The sequence below is a fragment of the Myiozetetes cayanensis genome, unplaced genomic scaffold, assembly GCF_022539395.1.
Source record: "Myiozetetes cayanensis isolate MyiCay16 unplaced genomic scaffold, myiCay2020 scf12, whole genome shotgun sequence".
In the NCBI taxonomy this organism is placed as follows: domain Eukaryota; kingdom Metazoa; phylum Chordata; class Aves; order Passeriformes; family Tyrannidae; genus Myiozetetes; species Myiozetetes cayanensis.
Genome location: NW_026086826.1, coordinates 24,125,452 through 24,142,548, shown reverse-complemented (window position 1 = coordinate 24,142,548; position 17,097 = coordinate 24,125,452). Strand labels below are relative to the sequence as shown.

General features: G+C 55.9%; 1 protein-coding gene across 1 annotated transcript; it reads left to right on the top strand.

The window, feature by feature from the left end:
• The first annotated feature begins 7,670 nt into the window (after positions 1-7,670).
• On the top strand, positions 7,671-11,696 carry CRIP1 (cysteine rich protein 1). The gene is made up of 5 exons (XM_050307082.1): positions 7,671-7,787; positions 10,538-10,632; positions 10,742-10,799; positions 10,929-10,976; positions 11,341-11,696. Exons 1-4 carry the CDS (start codon positions 7,748-7,750, stop codon positions 10,967-10,969), a joined length of 234 nt encoding a protein of 77 aa, XP_050163039.1. The 5' UTR covers positions 7,671-7,747; the 3' UTR covers positions 10,970-10,976; positions 11,341-11,696.
• Positions 11,697-17,097: the final 5,401 nt, after the last annotated feature.

Genomic DNA, 17,097 nt, shown 5'->3' with positions numbered 1-17,097 from the left:
TGGTTGCCAGCCACAGTCCCTGGCCTTGCTCCTCACCTGGGCACAGCTGGGAAATGTAGTGGGCACTGCAGCACAGGGACAGCAGGGAGCCTGTGGCAGCAGTGACATTCCGGGGCTTGGGCAGAGCAGTGGGGGCGAGAGCCGCCGGCTTTCACCTCCCAACAGCCATCCCAGCAGCATGAAGCCTTTTCCCAGCCACAGAGGGCTCAGCAGTGCATTTCCTGGGCCAGGGAATGGGCTGTGTGTGTTCGTGTTTTGGTGGTGTTTCCATAGAGACTTGACCCCTCTGATGCTTTAGGGACAAGGCTGCTGTGTAAATCAGAGCCGTGTCGCTCGGCTGGCTCCTCCCCTGACCCACAGCACAGACCTGGGCCCTCACTGCCCAAATTTGCCCCATGTACCAGCAGCAATGCTGAGATGGGGGGGATTCCCATCGCTCATCCAGGATCCAAACCAGCTGCCAGCGAAACCCTTGGCGTGAATCCATCTCTCCTTACAACTCTTTGTTTCCCATCATTAATTAACAAGCTTAATATGGCAGCCTCTTTTCTAGCCTGTGGCAATCCCCTGCAGCAGGGAACTTCCTTGACAGACTGCACAGGCTGGTTTTCTTCCCCAGCACCCATCTGGCTCTATGCTGTGCTCCCAGCCAGGTCCAGCAGCCCTAACAGCATTGCCACTGTGGGCACTAGCCCTGGCCCTTTGATGGGGGGCCAAGCAGCAGAGCCCCTCTCCAGTGCCTCCAGTTACCATCAAACACAGGAATTTTTTTTTTTTCCTTACATTTTCTTTTCCTCATGAGAGTTTTACTGTAGGAATGCAATGAAATTAAAAATAGACAAAATTCAGCTCTGCTGCACAAGGGGGTGCTGGGAAGCCTGCATCTGTCACAGCATCCTGCTACCCACCCCAAAGGGGACAACCTGTCTGCTCAGGCTCCAGATGGGAAATGTTTCCCCCTCCCTGAGGTTGGGGGGAGTGGGGCTGGTCACCCCTTGTGACAGAAAGTGGTCCCCAGGTTAAAACCAGGAATCTGGCAGCTGTAGCAGGGCTTTGGGATCCCATGTGGGATTATCTGTGTGTGTGCCGAGGGGTTGGGGCAGTGCCTTTGCTACAAGGTCAGTGTGGGGGCCAGGGCATGGAGTGGCACTTTGCTCAGGCAGAGAAGGCAGCTCTGGCCTCTAATCCTATGTGCATTTTTGTATTTATTTTTGGGAGGCCTATGTGAGCTGAAAATGCGCCCTACTTGAGGCTTGGAAAACATCCTTCCCCTCAGGGATATCAAATACTTTATTTTTTTTCAGCTTGGACTTGCTAGTGGGATAAAAAAGTTATAGGCTCTGATGATTACAGACATGCTCTCCAGGGTACAGAGGAAAACAGAGAATAAAGTGGATGCAGCTTTGCTTGGAAATCCCCCAAGCCCTGTGAACTTGGCCTGGGCAATTTTACTTGCTGGCTCCCAGGAAACCGGGAGCACAGCAGGGAGCTGGCCTTGGAGCTACTCGCTGGGCACAGGGCAGGGATACCACCAGCTGGTCAGACTATTTTGAGGGCAACCCAGGTGATGGGTGTCAGTCTGAATGATGAGTGTCAGCCTGGGTAATGGGGGCCAGTCCAGGTACCCCTGAGCTGCTGGGAGAGCAGGATTGTCACCTAGTGGTGCTTCTCAACAGAAAGCTGAGGGTGCCCATGCCACTAGAAATGGGGCTGCAATGCTTGTGCTGTCCTTAGTGACCCAGAAAAGGGGTGGTGAGTGTACAAAGGCTGCTCCCAGAGAGGCACAGCAGGTTGCACACATGGAAAACACCAGGAAAGAACTTGGTGGAGGTAGGAATGATGAGGGCAGCCCTGTGCACAACATCTGAGCCAGTCTGTGCAGGGATGGGAGATGCAACCACCACGGTGTGGATGGATCCCGAAACACAGGGAGATGGCAGGACAGCACTGCTCTGATGTGCTGTGGGCCAGAGCAGCACAGCTGGATGGCGAAGCAAGACAGATTTAAAACATTTGCTGGGAAGTCAATAAACAGGAGCCAAAAGGGATGAAGTGCTGGAAGATGTGATTTAAGATGGGATATTAAAAGCGACCGAGTAAGCACAGCTTGTTTCCACAGGGGCCGAGAACCAGCTCAGATGCTCCCTGAAGTCAATGGTGTGGCTCTCCCTGGCTTGGATGAGCTTTGGCTTGGTCCCAGTAGGAGGTTGAATTATTGGGTGTAAATACTGGAGAAAGTGTAGGAGACCAGGCAGGGATGAAGGAGAAGGAAAGGTACAAAACCAAGCAGAGGAGGACTTGGGCTCCAAATCCCCCTGCCAGTGCAGTGCACGGGGCTGTCACGCAGGAAGAGCTGCTGGTGCAGGCTCTGGCTGTGGCACAGGCAAGGATGGTGCTGGCTGCCCAGCTTGTTACTGCCTGGGGGCATCCACGAGGGAACCCCTCCACGATGTAGGCTGATCTCTGCATCATCCATGTGGGGCGAGTAGCTGGGGACCATCCTGAGGGGCTTTAGGGTCTCCTGGAGTGCCCCAGGAGGATTGCTGGGGGAGGAATACCTGTGCTGGTGGGATGGTGTGCAGGCTGCTAATGGGTGTGCAAACCTGCGGCTCCTCCTCTCCCTCTCCTCTCTCTTGCTCTGTCCTGGCCTTCTGTCTTGCCTGGGTGTGTCAGAGCACAGTAGCCATATCCTTCCTCCCTTCCTGCTCCACTGCCATGGTGTGACCATGCTGAGCAGTGTGCTGACAAAGAGAGCAAACACCTCTGCACCCCTTTGCCTCACCTCCCGTGAATTTTTAACCAGGAATAAAAGGTGTGGCATCAACAGCCTGGACCCAGCCCAGGACAAATGGCACTTCTGGGTGAGTGGAGGGAGGGCTGGGGAGGTGATGCCTGGCACTGGTCCCCCGTGAGCAGTCCCTGAGTGGTGCCCACGCTCCCTGCCAACCCCCAGCACCCATGTGCATCTTCCAGGCAAGCGGACTCAATGCCTTGCAGGCACTGGGCAGCTTTCCAAAGCAGCAGGCGTTGCTTCCTTGACAATCCCGGCTCCATTTGATAGCCACAATAGAAACAGCCAGGCTGTGCCAGGAAAATGCACCAAATCCTCCCTCAGCAGGATTTAGCCAGGAGGTTTCCTTGGGCTGCCGCTAATGGAAAGCTTGCAGAAAAGAGCAGATGGTAGTGGAGACTTTGGCCAGACTGTACTCAGGGAGACTGGGGGAGCGGTGCCTGGATGAAATTGGAGATTTTCCATGGAGCCGTGTCTTGGAGGGGTTGGAAAGGCGGATAAGGGCTGCCACACCCTTTTGGCCTACTAATGGAAATCCCAGACATGTCCCAGTTGCAGCCCTCCATGGGCAGCCCTGCTCCTTCCATCCCCACCAAGCCCAGGAGCTGGCCCAGGGCTCTGTGTTTGTTATTGCTCATGCAGTGTAATATTAACCGCGTGACGATAATTCACGCCCTGGCTCTGAGGGTGAGAGCTGACCTGACAAGGGACTGTGTGGGCAGCCAGCTGCCTGAACATGCCTGGGAGCGTTTTTACAGTTTCAGCTGGAAGCAGCCATGTGACTGCCCATGCCCACGGCAGGATGGACTCTGCACTGTGTCCCCGAGGGCAGTGAGCACCAAGTTTTGGTGTGGCAGTGAGCGTATTTTTCAGGCTCAAACCATTTGGGGGATCTACAGCAGCAGTTGGCAGCACGTTGGTGTGTGTGCCAGAAACCCCCAGAACATCCCTTTCCAAGACCCCTCCCCAAGCCCCCCACTCCCAGAAGGCCTTTCCTGCTGCCGTACTGTTCCCAGTTACTCCCAGCCGTCGGCCGCCTGTCAGCTTTATGAAGATGTATCCCAGAGGTTTTCCTGAAGGTGTAATTTGCCCTGACAGCCGCTTTCATGCTGTTGCTTTCCTGGCTGTCTGGTAATGGGATTAGCCGCGTGCATATCCGGAGGTGATGGAAGGCAAGTGTTGGGGGGTGCACGCCAGCCCCCCTGAAGGGTACACAGGGTACGCCGTGCTGCTCCGCAGTTCTGCGGCACCGGCATCTCGTGGACCTTCTGATGGGATCACGTGCCTGGCAGCTCTCCTCAGCTTCTGCTGGGGTTGTTTTAAGCCACCCTATAATTTTCTTGTCAAATTAGAGTCCCATGCTGGGCTGTGTAGTGCATATTTTAAAACAAATAGTTCTTCGCTGAGAGGGCCTTTGCACAAGTGTTGGTTGAAATATGGCCGGGGAGGGAGATTTCACAGACTCACAGTTGTGGGAGTGTTGGGAAAATGCTGGGCTGGGGTGCCTCTGGCCCCCGGGTCGTGCCTTCACTGGTGTATCATCTCCCCACTGTGCAAGTGTCCTGGGGGGCTGGGAGAACTGTGGGAGCCCCTGCCCCACTCCTGCAAGGTGGGGGCACGAGGGGAGCTGGGAGCTGCTGCCTGGGCAGATGGGCTGGTCTGCTACATGGAAATAGCTGGTTTTAATTGCTGTGTTAGCAAAACGTACCCAAATCGGCTTATGTCACCACCCTGCCTGCTAAAATGCCAGTGGCTTTTCCAGTTGTTACTCCAGTAGTCACCAGGGGCCAAGATGCTCGAGGGAGATATTTGGGCAGGCAGCATGTGCCCACAGCTCTGGCACACCCAGGAGCTTTCAACTCTGGGTGCAGCTCTTGCAACTCTGCCCCAGGAGCTCAGGAAAGTCTTGTGGGCTGTGAGAACCTTGCACAAAATATGACACAGATGGAGCTGGGGAGCTGGTGCTGGCTCTTGCCAATGGACCGGGAGGGGAAAACCCTTGGCCATAACAATGTCACCCAAACAAACAAATGGGACAGCCCAGGTTTGTACGAAGGCTGTTGCCATGCCATCAAGCAGCGCTGGCGCCTGATGCTCCAGGATAGAGCCTCACCCACAGATTCCAATCAGAGGGCATAGACAGCTGAGACATGCTCAGTCTAATGGTTAAATTAGCTGGAACAAGGTCTCCAGATAAGATAAAGCTGCGGTTTGCTGAAGAGGCTGCTCTCCTGACAGGTTATGAACCTTGATTTGAAGTGATGCTTTGGGTGGGACCTGGGTTTGCTGAAAACATCACTCTTGCCTGTCTCCTGCTACTCCCTGGAGCTGTCTCTGCCCGGCATCAGAGCTGCCCACTGCCTGACCTTGCCTGTGTGCATGGGCATGGCACCATGGGCAACATTCCAGTGCAGAGGGATGAGCTTGCTGCTGCCCACTGCCTCTCTAAGAAGCCTCATACACAGCTGTAGCTTGGTTTTGGGTCCTGGGGGACCCTGAATGGCAGAAGAAGCAGTTACACCAATTATCAGCCTGCCATAGTGTTTCCAGCCAGCTCTCTCCAGCACAGGCCGGCAGGGCCTCAATTTATTGCCCTGTCACAGAGTGCTGATAGTTTTTGCACATCAGCGTTTGTAGTGTTTATGGACTCCCTCCCTGTAAAATGAGCAAGAGGCTGTATCCCATGGGTTCCTGAGGTGCTGCTGTGCTCCAGGAATGCCTGTAGCTCTTCCTCCTTTCCTGTTGGGGCTCTCTGCCAGAGGGCTTCGCTGTGCTGCCCCGCTGCTTTGCATGCCTGCAAAGGGGTCTCAGCCATGAGCAGAGGGCAGGCACAGCTCCCATGGAGTGTAGGAATCAGGGCTGTGTCCCGACACAGCCTTCCCTCTGACATCTGCTCACTGAGATTCATGTAAGTTTGCAGGGCACACCAACACCATGCAGTACTGGTGTAGCCCACGGTCCATGGATTTCAGTAGCCTGGCAGGGCAAGCTGGGATAATCAAGGAGCAATGAGGAGCCAGCACCCACACAGCTCCAGGCAGGCAGGGCTGGCAGAGAGCAGCACGTGGCTTGGTGGTACCTACTTTGTGAGAGCTACCCTGGTTCTGTGCCTGCTTTGTTGAGTGAACAGAACAGTCTCCAGAAACTCCATGGGGACACGAAGAGGAGGGGGTGGCCGGGCTCTGCTTCAGCCAGGTCACTTGGTGTGTGGTGCCGTGTAAGGGCACCTGCTGTCCTGGCTGGGGCAGGAGCATTCTGCCACAGGAGGAGCTGGGCTGAGTGGTCCATGGGGACTGGCCACAGGGCTGGCCAGCTGGAGGAAACTTTCAAGTGGGCAGTTTTCAGCTGCCTGCTAGAGCAAAACCTGCCTTAAAAGGGAGTGCAGCTGAAGGCATCTGTCCTAGCCAGGCAGTGGTCCCAAAGCAGCCTGGCACCATGTGGGAGGGGAAGCAGGGCCACCAGAGAGGGGAGAGGACATGCATTGCCCCTTGTATTTCATCGGGGTGCCAGAGGTACCCCACTTGGTGTGAGGAAGGGGTCCTGATGTGGGTAGCACACTCACTGGGTACTGTGTCCCAGTGCAGGGGGACATGACATGGCTTAAATATGGTGCCTGTCTGTATGTGGTGCCTAGGGCGGGAGGGATGGGGAGGAGGCAGGGTGGAGGCCCTTGTAGGACACCTCTCTCCTCCCATACCGACTGTCTCAGCATCTCAGCATGACTCACTCCTTAGCCGGGAGCGGGTTTTCTGGTGACATCCCTCCAACACGGGTGCTGCCCACTCTGCTGGGGAGGGCACCCAAACGGTGCCCTTGCAGTACCATGTCGGGGGTGCTCCCCAGCCTGCGCTGAGGCTGCCAATAGGTGGGGTGAGCCACCTGGCATCACCAGCAGCTGCAGTGAGCATCAGTGGGACAAGGGATCCTGCTGGGAAGAAAGGCTGGAGCCAGGCTGGGTCATAAAGCAGTCCCAGCTGAACATGAACTTCGCCTCTGGGCACAGCTTGCCGCCTCTCCTCCTGCACCCACGGGTGGGATCCGGTGTCAGTAGGGCCCTGTTTGTGGAGGCGAGGGATGCCTCGCATTTCGGGAGGCAGTCACTAGGCGTCCTGGAGCTGGGTTTCACAAGCCCTCATGACCTTTCCAGCACAGCAACGTGCCCTGGGGAGGATTGTTTCATACAAAACAGACCTTTGGATAGGCTTTTCATTTCCTTCACAGCCAAGCACAAAGGAACAGCAAGTCCTCCCTCCTAATAAAATGACAACAGCCAGTGACACAGATGGGCTGGCTCTCCGCAGTGAGCGGAGCCACGTTCCGTACTTACACCATTCCCAGTGTCCTACAAGAGGGGGGTTACAGCCCCGCAGCTCCCTCCTGCTTCATCTTGCACCCCAAATTTCCCCACAGACAGGAGACCTGTCTGAGGGTTGACTTTTACACTCCTTTGGGAAAAAAAAAGAAATGGATCTGTGCTCCAAGGGAATGAGCCCGGGTGTTTAGCGTCCCATGAATCTTTCTCTGTCGGTGTGGTTAATTGACCGATGCCAATCACTCCTCCCAGCCCATCTCAGAGCGGGGCTCTCGGCTACCCGCACAGCACAAGCGTGGGCAGGGAGCTGGGGTGCGGAGGGGAGAGGGGTGCGGAGTGTGGGCTGTGGGGAGCACCGGGTGTAGCGGCGCACGGGGTGTGGAGCTGCAGACTGCACAGGGTGCACGAGGTGCAGGTGAAGGGATTGCAAGGGGTGCAGGGGGTATAGGGCGGGAAGGGGGTGCAGGATCCCATCGTGGGAGGCCCTGCAGGGCTGCGCCCCGGGCGGGCGCTTCCAGCTGCGGGCGGGGCCGCACATCTGGGCGGGGCAGGGCGGGGCGGGCGGGCAGTGACTCTGACGGGGCCAACGCGCAGCATCCCACAACCGGTGCGAGCAGCGCCCCGAGCCCAGCCGAGCCGAGACCATGCCTAAGTGTCCCCGCTGCCAGAAGGAGGTCTACTTCGGTAAGGGCTTCCTGCCCCCTTCCCAGCCGCCCCCATCCCGGGGGGACGGCAGGGCTGTCGGGCACCGATGCTGCACCCCGCCCAGCTGCGGGTCCCTCGGACACCCCGGCACTGTGGGTTCTGGGTGCCCCGATGCTGCGCACCTCATCTCTGCAAATTCTTGCGGGTGCCCTAAAGTTTCTCACCCTGCGCTGTGGGCCTCCGGGGTGCCCCGGGTGGGTGACCCTATAGATCCATCCGAGGAGGTGCCTGGCTGCAGAGCGCAGGCTGCGCTGGGTACTCCCAGCAGAACACGGGAGCTCAGCCCCATTTCCTTCCCAGCGCAGCCCGCAGCCCTGTGCCAGTCCGGAGCCCAAGGGCCCAGCCGGTGCAGCTCACTGCTCTGAAAGCCAGGGCAGGTGAGCAAATCCTGCCTTCCGGCAAGTTCCTGGCTCAGTGGGTTGCCCACACGTTGTTCTGTGAGGTTTAGCACAGCGGGATGACACCTCTGGGGTGTTATTTTTAAGCCGCGGTTGCAGGCTAGTTGTGAGACTTGTTGGGCTGCTGTCTGCTGCTGGGCTTTCTGCAGATGTCCTCCTTCCAAACTGGGGCCCTGAAGCTTCTTCCCCTTCTGGTGCCATGGTTCCTGCTGTCCTGACTGAGGGTATGTGGGGGGTTCAAGCCTCTCACCCTGCCAGCAGCTGCTGGAATGGGCAGGTTCTGGCTGCCAAACCTCCCCACATCCCTGATGTAACTGAACTTGAGGGGGCTTTGCTGGGAGCAGCTTATATGCACTCCCTGCTCTTTAATTTACTAGAGACAAGAGATCTGGAACCTAAGCGCTGACTTCCCTCTCTTCTTTATTTGTGCTCTTGTGGGTGTGCCCCAACTACTTGTGTTCTTCCAAGAAGTTTGAGGCTCAAACACAGGGGCCGCTCTCCTGGTCAAACAGCCGTGCCCATTAGCACACCCTGTGGGTGTGCATTGGGTCTGGCCTGGGCACTGCCCGGAGGGCTGCTGAGGATGTTGTTCCCGCAGTCGGGGAACATCGCTTTGCCTAAACTTGAACTCACTTTGAGATGAGGTTTTGGCACAATATAGTTTGTGTCTCCCTCCTGCGACCGAGGGTCCTGAGGCACCATTTACCCATGTGGTTTGATATCAGGAGCTGCCAGTGTGGTGGTGTCAGGATCTGCCTTTCCCTGTGGATCTGCGTCAGTCCCGTTCGGGCGGCCTGGGTTTGCCGTGCCCGCAGGTGCGGCTGCGGAGACACCAGGACGGGATCGTTTGACCAAGGAGGGGTTTGAACTTGCGCTTATCAGGCTGCTCTTACGAAATGTCTCTGTTGATGCAGAGGCTGAAAAGGGTTCAAAAGCTGCTGGAGGACCAAGATTGACGCCTGATTTCTGTGCCTTCGGATAATCCAGAGCACTGGCAGAGCAGGCAGAAAAAACCTCGCCTCATGGCACCCTGGGACTCTCAGAGCCTGGCAGTCCTGCTCAGCCGTGCCTCAGGCTGCTTTGGGTCAAAATCTGTCTATGGAGTGCAGGGATGAGGAGGAGCTGATGCTGAGAGGACTGAGCACAGGGTTTGCAGGAATCCCATCTGCATGTCCGAGCGCCGGGGGGCCCCGCTGCAGTGAGCCTTGACAGAGCTCCTGCCCAAGTGTTGGTGCAGATGTGTGTGCGAGAGTTGGGGAGGCTGAGCTCCTTCCAGAAACCCTGTAATGAGAGGGTCCTGCCGCTGGCCAGGCTTGGACTACTGGGGGTGCCCAGACAGGGAGGACACTGTGGTCCCTGCCAGGCTGCGGGCACAGGAGGCCCTTTGTGGCACTGGAGAATGGCAGCAGGGCTGCCTTGTGACATTTGGGCACTGCCCCCGCTCCCACCTCTGCAGCCGCCAGCTTGCTCCCTGTACAAGCTGTTGTGGGCATATTTGGGCTCGAAGGAAGAGATGTGTCAGGCTGCCGAGGGCCCCTCAGGGCACGCACTACCCACAGTGGCTCCATCCCATTGCTCTACCTCCTTTTGCAGGCATGGGGAGAGTGCTCAGACCTGGCTCTGACAGGGTTCCTGTGGACAGCTCTGTTAAATCACTTAATAAATTCCCAGGAGCGGAGCTGCCAATATGAGGAGGACACGTCTGCAGAAAATACCCTCCTCCCCTGCTGTGCTACAATTAAAAGCCACCCTGTGTTCCCCCCTCTCTCCATAAACATGTCTTGGCTCCAGGATGTTGTCCCTCCCACGGCAGCCTGAACCCCAGCCAAACTCCAGCCCTGCTCTGGTTTGCCATGGTCCCTGCAGGATCAGAGCTGTGGCTGGAAGGAACTGGTTCATATTGGCAGAGCATGACAATGGCTTTGCCTCCCCAGTCCTCGCCAGCATTCCCCTTCGCCCTTGCCAACTCTAGCGTTCACTCGGGCTCCAGTTTGCTGGGGAGAAATTAATCCCCTTGCAGGTTGATGTTGCAAGTAGGGAGGTCCTCAGATCTTTGGAAGACAGACAGAAGTCAGCCCATCCTCATGGATGCAGTAGTGTTCACCCTGGGCGTGGCACTGCTGTTTCGGATCTGTGCACTTGGATGTGTATGGTGTTGTGTGTGCACAGTGAACACTTGTGTTTGAAACACAGTGCCCTCTGTCCTGGACAAATAGACTTGAGAAAATGCCCAGAAATGTCCTCCCTAGGGTTGATGACAGGGAGACCAATCTGCCAAAACGGACTTATGCCTGTTCAGTGCCTCAAATAACCCACTCCTTTCTGTGGCAGCTGAGAAGGTGACTTCTCTGGGGAAGGACTGGCACCGGCCCTGCTTGAGATGTGAGAAGTGTAACAAAACCCTGACGTCTGGAGGCCATGCAGAGGTGAGGTTTGCTGCCTAGGAGGTCCCAGTCGTCTGCAGCCGAGGGCTGGAATGGGCAGACGTGGAGCTGAAGGGTGGTTAGGGCTGATGCTCTTTCTCTCTCCCGGCAGCACGATGGCAAACCATACTGCAACCACCCCTGCTATGCCGCCTTGTTCGGGCCGAAAGGTAGGGTGGCTGTGGCTGGTGTTGTGGGAGGGAGGGCAGGGGTCTCGGATCCTGTCTCTCGGCCGGTTGCAGCCCTCAGTGTGCTCCCCATCCCGCAGCAATGCTGACCCTGCTCTGCCTCTCTTCCAGGGTTTGGCCGGGGAGGAGCTGAGAGCCACACGTTCAAGTAAACCTCAGGTTGGTGCTTCCCTTGGAGCTCCCCTCCTGCCTCCGGCTCCATGGGCTGGCCCCCCTCCTGGGGCTGTCCTCCCTCAGGCAAGCAGGGAAGGCAGGCCGTGCCACAGCATCTCTCTGGGCTGGCTGTGACTCCCAGCCCTTGCACTGGTGTTTGGGAGCAACCTGCTGGGTGCCAGCTGCTGCTCTGCACAGTCCCAACTGACCGTCAGCACCCGCTTAGCTCCTGCAGTGGGTGACAGAGGCTTTTTGCTTTGTGGCTTGTTGGCAAAGACAGGGGCTGTCCTGGAGCACTGCTTGTCCCTGGGATATCTCTGCTCCCAGCCCAGCCTGACTTCATCCACTCCTCTTTTCCATCCCTCTCCAGGTCTGACGGCCAGGGTTCCCAGCACAGTCCGAAGACAGCACAGACACACCGCAACAGACATGCATTTTTGTTTTTAATTCACTCTGTACTAGACTAGCACGTTCAAAGCAATAAGTAACCAAGGCTGGGGCTGGTGTGGAGAGGGGCGTCTGCTCCAGATGGAGTACTGCTGGGGTGGGGCCGTTGGGTCGCCCTGCCGGATAGGAAATTTGGCTGGTATTGCTGAAGGCTGCCTGGAGAGGAGACCGCACCCTTCCAGCCAAAACTTAGCTCTGCTTCTGGCACCCAGCTCTCGTGGCTGGGCCCACAGTTGTATTTTCAGTCTTTAATAAACCAAAAGATGCTTCCCCCATGTAGCAGCTGTGCTCTCTGTGACAGGGGTCCTGCAGGACTCGCTTGCCATTTGCTTGAGGACCCCATGGACCTTTCTGTGGCCTTTGGATTGAAACATTATGTGATGGCTCCATGTGCTTCTGTTCCTGGTGTGTGCAGTGTCCTGCCCTTGGCTGCCCACCACTGAGCCCTGGGGTGGTGAAAGCAGTCCCAGGTGCTATGGGTGAGCACGCCCCAAGGGAAAGGGGTGATGGGTGTTGTACTGGTGCTTGTCCAGGGTTGGAGTCTCCCTGCTTTTGGGAGCAAGGTCCTACTCCACCCACAGCCTCACTGGGTCTGTGTGGAGACATATGCAGAAGTCTAGAGTGTAGTTGCTCCCACTGTAAGCCAGCTCTTGTTGCTTGTGGCTGTCATGGGCTTAAAGTGGAGGCATGCAGTGCTGCTGAATGAGGGGCTGAGACTGTTGCCCTGAGGTCTCTGCGGCACTCCACAGCCTCCTGGCCATGTCCCAGCCTCAGGCACTGCCTGCTGGAAAGCCATGCTCATGGGCAGCCCCCAGATCTGCTCCTGGGTACAAGATGGCCCTGTGCAGCCGTTGTTTGGGGCAGAGAAGTGTCTTGCTGGGAGGGGGTTACCTGTCACAGCAGGATAACCTGGTATTTGCTGCTTTTGCTCTGAGCAGGCATACAAAAAGACCAAGTGAGCTGGGAGGTTACTGTTGAGGCAGAGCCAGCCTCCCTTGGTGGGGAAAGTAGAGGTGTGGTGTTACAGAGCAAGTGCTGGCTCATAAGAGCTTTGCTCTTTTGTGTTTTAACATCTTTGCCCCGCTGGAAGAACAGCACTCACAGATGTCAAAGATATCAACTTGAGGGATGTTTCTAAAATGGCTTCTTAACCATGTCTTTACCTAATCTGAGCCACCCATTTACATATTCAGAGATACCTCATCACCCACTGGGATATTTTCGTTGACAGTTTATGCATGCATTTCCTTAGAGACTGCTTTGCATCTTACAGTCATGCCAGCCCTCCTGGGGCTTGGCCAAAACCCTCAGGGGTCAGAGGTACACGTCCAATGTCAAAATCTTCGCTGTCAAAAGCAGCCTGATCTGATAAGCATCTTAAAACTTCCAATTAAAACTTGCTTAATGCTACAAGGCTCAGCACCCACTAGGAATGCTTCAGTGGGATGAACTCGAACAGCCGGCGCTGCCTCACCTCCCACCCAGTTAGCACAACAAACACAGGCGTCTGTGTGAAAGGCAAACCCCAGCTATCGCTGTTCAGCTGTCACCAGACTTCCCAGCCAGCCAGGGCTCGTAGGGTCCCCTGCCCTCCTGCTCCCACCGCTGCCCTTGCCAGCAGTGTCCCGGGGGTGCCAGCACCCATGGACACATGGCTCCTGGCCACCGCAGCTGGCACCCAGCCACCCCTGGGGCACTGGGACGAGGCTTTCCTCTGCCAACTGAGCTTCAAAGCAAACTAGTGATACAATCTCAGCAGCCTTGAGCGTGCCAGTGAGATAGTGCTTTCCCTCAAGCATTAAAAATAAGGCAAACAGAAGCCTTGTCATCCTCTTGATTTGCATAAGTGTGTCCAGCTGGGAAAGGGACCTGTGAATTGGGCTCCTGGTCTTTCCCAGCAGGGCCTTGCACTAAAACTTCAGGAGTAGCTAATTCCCAAGTGCAAGGTTCCAGGCCATCAGGGATGACAAGGAAATCAATGAGAGGTATGGAAAAGCAAGTGCTGCTGGGGTAACCCAGACCTTCATCTGCCAGTCCTTTCTGTGGGCAGTGGCTGCAGCTGGGGCGGGAGGCAGTGCATCACTGTTTGCAGTGCATCGCTGTTTGCAGGGTGTTGCTGTTTGCAGTGTGCTGCCTGGGGCTGCTTTTGTCCCTGCTGTGGATTTGCGGTGTAGCTGTGGTGGCTGGGGACATCTCTCCCTGCCTTGGCTGTGTGGAGGGATGTGGGTACTGAGCTGTGCCAGGTCTGTGCAGCTGCAGCTGAAATTGATCCTGCATCTGCCTCACTTTGTGCTGTGTAGGGGAGGGAACGTGTGTTAAAAACAGGGGTCTCTCAAGCAAGCTCTGTGGAAAAGCCCTTGGGTTTTGATTCCCAAAATCTCCTTAGTGTCCTGTTTTTCCGCCTACCCTGCAGTAGGAGCTCCCTGAGATGTCTTTTAGCCCCAGGACTCACTGTCGGCATACTCCTCTCCAAGAGCTGTGCTTGTACAAGCCAGTCTCTGCCTGCTCCAGCCTTGATGCTGTGAGGTTGGGCAGTTCAGGCACAGGTCACATCCGCAAGGAGCCTTGGTCAAAGAAAATATACGATAAATTGATTTTTTTAAAACTTGCTTTGGTCTATGGAGAGGAAGCAGAAACAGCTGTATCGCATTTGGATAGGAAATCCACGCCCGAGCCGGGCCTCCCCTCGATGCGCAGGCTGGATCAGCAGCGGACAGTGTGCCAGGGAGGTGGGGTGTCACCAGACACAGTCTTTTCTCTATTGAACAGTATAACTCTGGGGCCTGCAGTGTGAGCTGCACAAACACACAGCAGTATGACTTCCAGTGCATTCTGTCCGTGATGCTCTCGGCTCTGAGCTTAGGGCAGGCAGGGATGGTCCCTTCCCTCCCAGTGCAGTGATGCCCTGGCTGTGCTGCTCCTGCAACAGGATGAACAGGATGCTCAGGGAAAATCCCGGCTTCCTGGGGGGAGCAGCCAAGGGGTGGCAGCTTGGTGTGCCCTACCAGCTGCTCCCAATGCTCAAGGCAGAGAGCAGACCCTGGGGAGGTCGCTGGCAGCCCCCATGTCCTGCCAGGTCACCAGGGAGCCATCATGGGGTTATCACTGCCATCACAGGTACAGGCAGGGCATGGCCCCTGCCCCTAGGTGCCTGTCTGGGACAGCAAAACGTGTAGAGTAATTTACAGTGTGGTGATGCCCAGCCCAAAGGTCCCCTGGTTTGGTGACCTGAAACAGCACCGTTACTGACCCTGGAGGACGGGGCTGTGCTTTCTCTGCCATTATTTCAGAAGCTTGGGCTGAGATCAGTGACGTCTTTGGATTGTGGGGTGATAGTTGCTATAAACACTTCATCACTGTGACAAAGAAAACAAACAACATCACCAGTTTCTCTGGCAGCTGGGCGTGGGCGAGCCTCAACGCCCTGGGTAGGGAAGCAGAAGAGGTTTTGGCAAAGGACAGGAAACAGGATGGGCTCAGAAACTAAACGGCCGTTGCTCCCCACCCTGGCTTTGTGGCTTTCTCTAGAGAAGAAAAAAGGAGAGTCGGACAGAAAGGGGCTTGGGGGTCCTTCAGCTGATCTATAAAAGGAATGGATGCTAGTTCAGCCCCAGTGGGGGCACAGTGCAGGGAGGAGGGGCTGATTTGAGTCACCTGGCCCTGCATCCTCTCAGCACAGATTGACAGACCTTAATCCAAAGCAAGGGACCCACAAGGATCATGGAGTCCAACCTTTAGCCCTGCACAGGACCATCCCCAAGAGTCACATCATGTGCCTGAGAGTATCAAGGACACGGGAGCCTTGGAAGTACAGGCACCTGCTGTGGGGTGGCACCAGCTTGTTTCCCTGCAGTGTTTCTCCAAATAAAGCCGTGTTCCTCCAGGGTCAGGCAGGGTGCAGGCAGGGCTGGAGGAAAATGGCACGGGGGCTGTGGCTGCAGGGGGTTCATGCTCTTTACTGTGCAGGGATCATGGGGATGAAGCCAGTCTGTAACTGTGTGGTATCCTGCTCACCACTGCTTTGAGTATTTTTAAAGCTGATTTGTGTTAAGCTCAAAGAGCTCTGATATCTTTTTGGTCAAGAATGTGTCTGCCCATCTCCTAACACCTCAGAAATCTGCCTTCTTATCTAGACAGTGTGGTAAGAAGGACTGTGCAGCTCTGCAAGCTCTCGTGGTGAGCTGGGACTTCCCATCCCAGCTCTGCAAAGCAGTGGGTTGGGGAAGCCCCATCTCACCAGCGGAAACAGCTTTGCAGAGGTAGCAAAGAGGGGCTCAAACCTTGTTCCTGATGGGGAGCAACATCCCCAGCAAATATTGAAGCAGCTGAAGATACTGAAGGCAGAAGGACTCTGGGTAAGTGGGACGACCAGGGACATAATGAGAGGTGAATGAGCCCATGAACTAGACCTCAGTAGTGGAGACTGAGGTCTACTCAAGGAGCAAGGAGAGGAGGGGACAGGCTGTTCTACCCTCACCCCGTTCCCATTGCTGGTGGTCCAGTGTTGGAGAGGAGCTGGGTGGGGAAATGTGAGGTGGGTGGGATGTTTGTCAGGTCCTAGGTGGCTTTTCCAAGGAAGGAGACCAAGCATAAAAGTTGACATCAGGCACTTAAAGCTGAGTTTTACTTTCATCCCTCTTGCGTTATTTCCAAGGAAACAGGGAGAGTTTCCAAGGTGGAAGGGTGCAAGAGCTTCCCACCAAAGCCTCTTGTGTTTCTTTGGTGAGTCTTTTGTTAAAGGCCCGGGGGGCAGAAGAGGTCAGAGGGAGTTTCCCTCTGTGCAGAGGAACGTCAGCTTGTCTATTAAAGTCAGAAGGGTGAAACTCTGAGAACAGAGGGTTGCTGAGATCTCAGATCTCTTTTCTAATCCTTTCCAATTCACTTATCATACTGAAAGTTCAGACCTCTGTATCAGAGGGCCTGAAACGCCAACGCCCATCTTAAACATCCAACTGCTGGGAGCTGACCTTGAATTTTGGCGCTACAGCCCACACACAGGCCTGTTGCAGACTGACTGTGTCTTGGAAAACCTGCACTAGAGCATTTGAGGAGCTGTTACGGTCCCTTTCAGGGATCTCAATCATGTACAATTGTGACACGATGCGACTCAGCATGCTAAATGTCTGTGGGCCATGCCAGCAGTAGCAGCACCTCTTGCATCCATTGCTGAGGGCGGTGTCAGGAGGAGGAGGCTCAGAGCTCTCTGGCAGGGAGATGCCAGGCAGCTTGTATTCACAGCCCCTGTGCTGCTCAGCTCCTTCCTGCTGGCATCATGTTGGCCCTGCTGCCTTTTCCCACTCTGGTTAACCTGATGTCCCAGCGAGGGGAGAGAGAGCATGTATAAAAGATTCGGGAGAGCGCAGGGAAGGAGCTGGAAATGTTTGCAACTGGAAGTGGTGCTGCGTGCCTGACCTGCTCAGGGTGTGAAATGCTCTGGCCACCCAAGGCCTCCCTTGAGCAGGCAAGGAAAGAAGCTGTGCTCTGCTAGGATGGCTGCAGAGGAGGAGAGGGGAGAGCAGAGGAGTGAGGAGCTCCGGCTGCCTGAGCTGGTGGTGGAGTGTGGGAAGCACTGATGCCTGGCCTGGGGGCCTGGCCTGGAGACAGGCTGGCTCCTGTCTGTGTCTTCACGGGGATAAAAGCATTAAAAAAAAAAACAAAAAAAGACAGCGAAAGAGTTGTT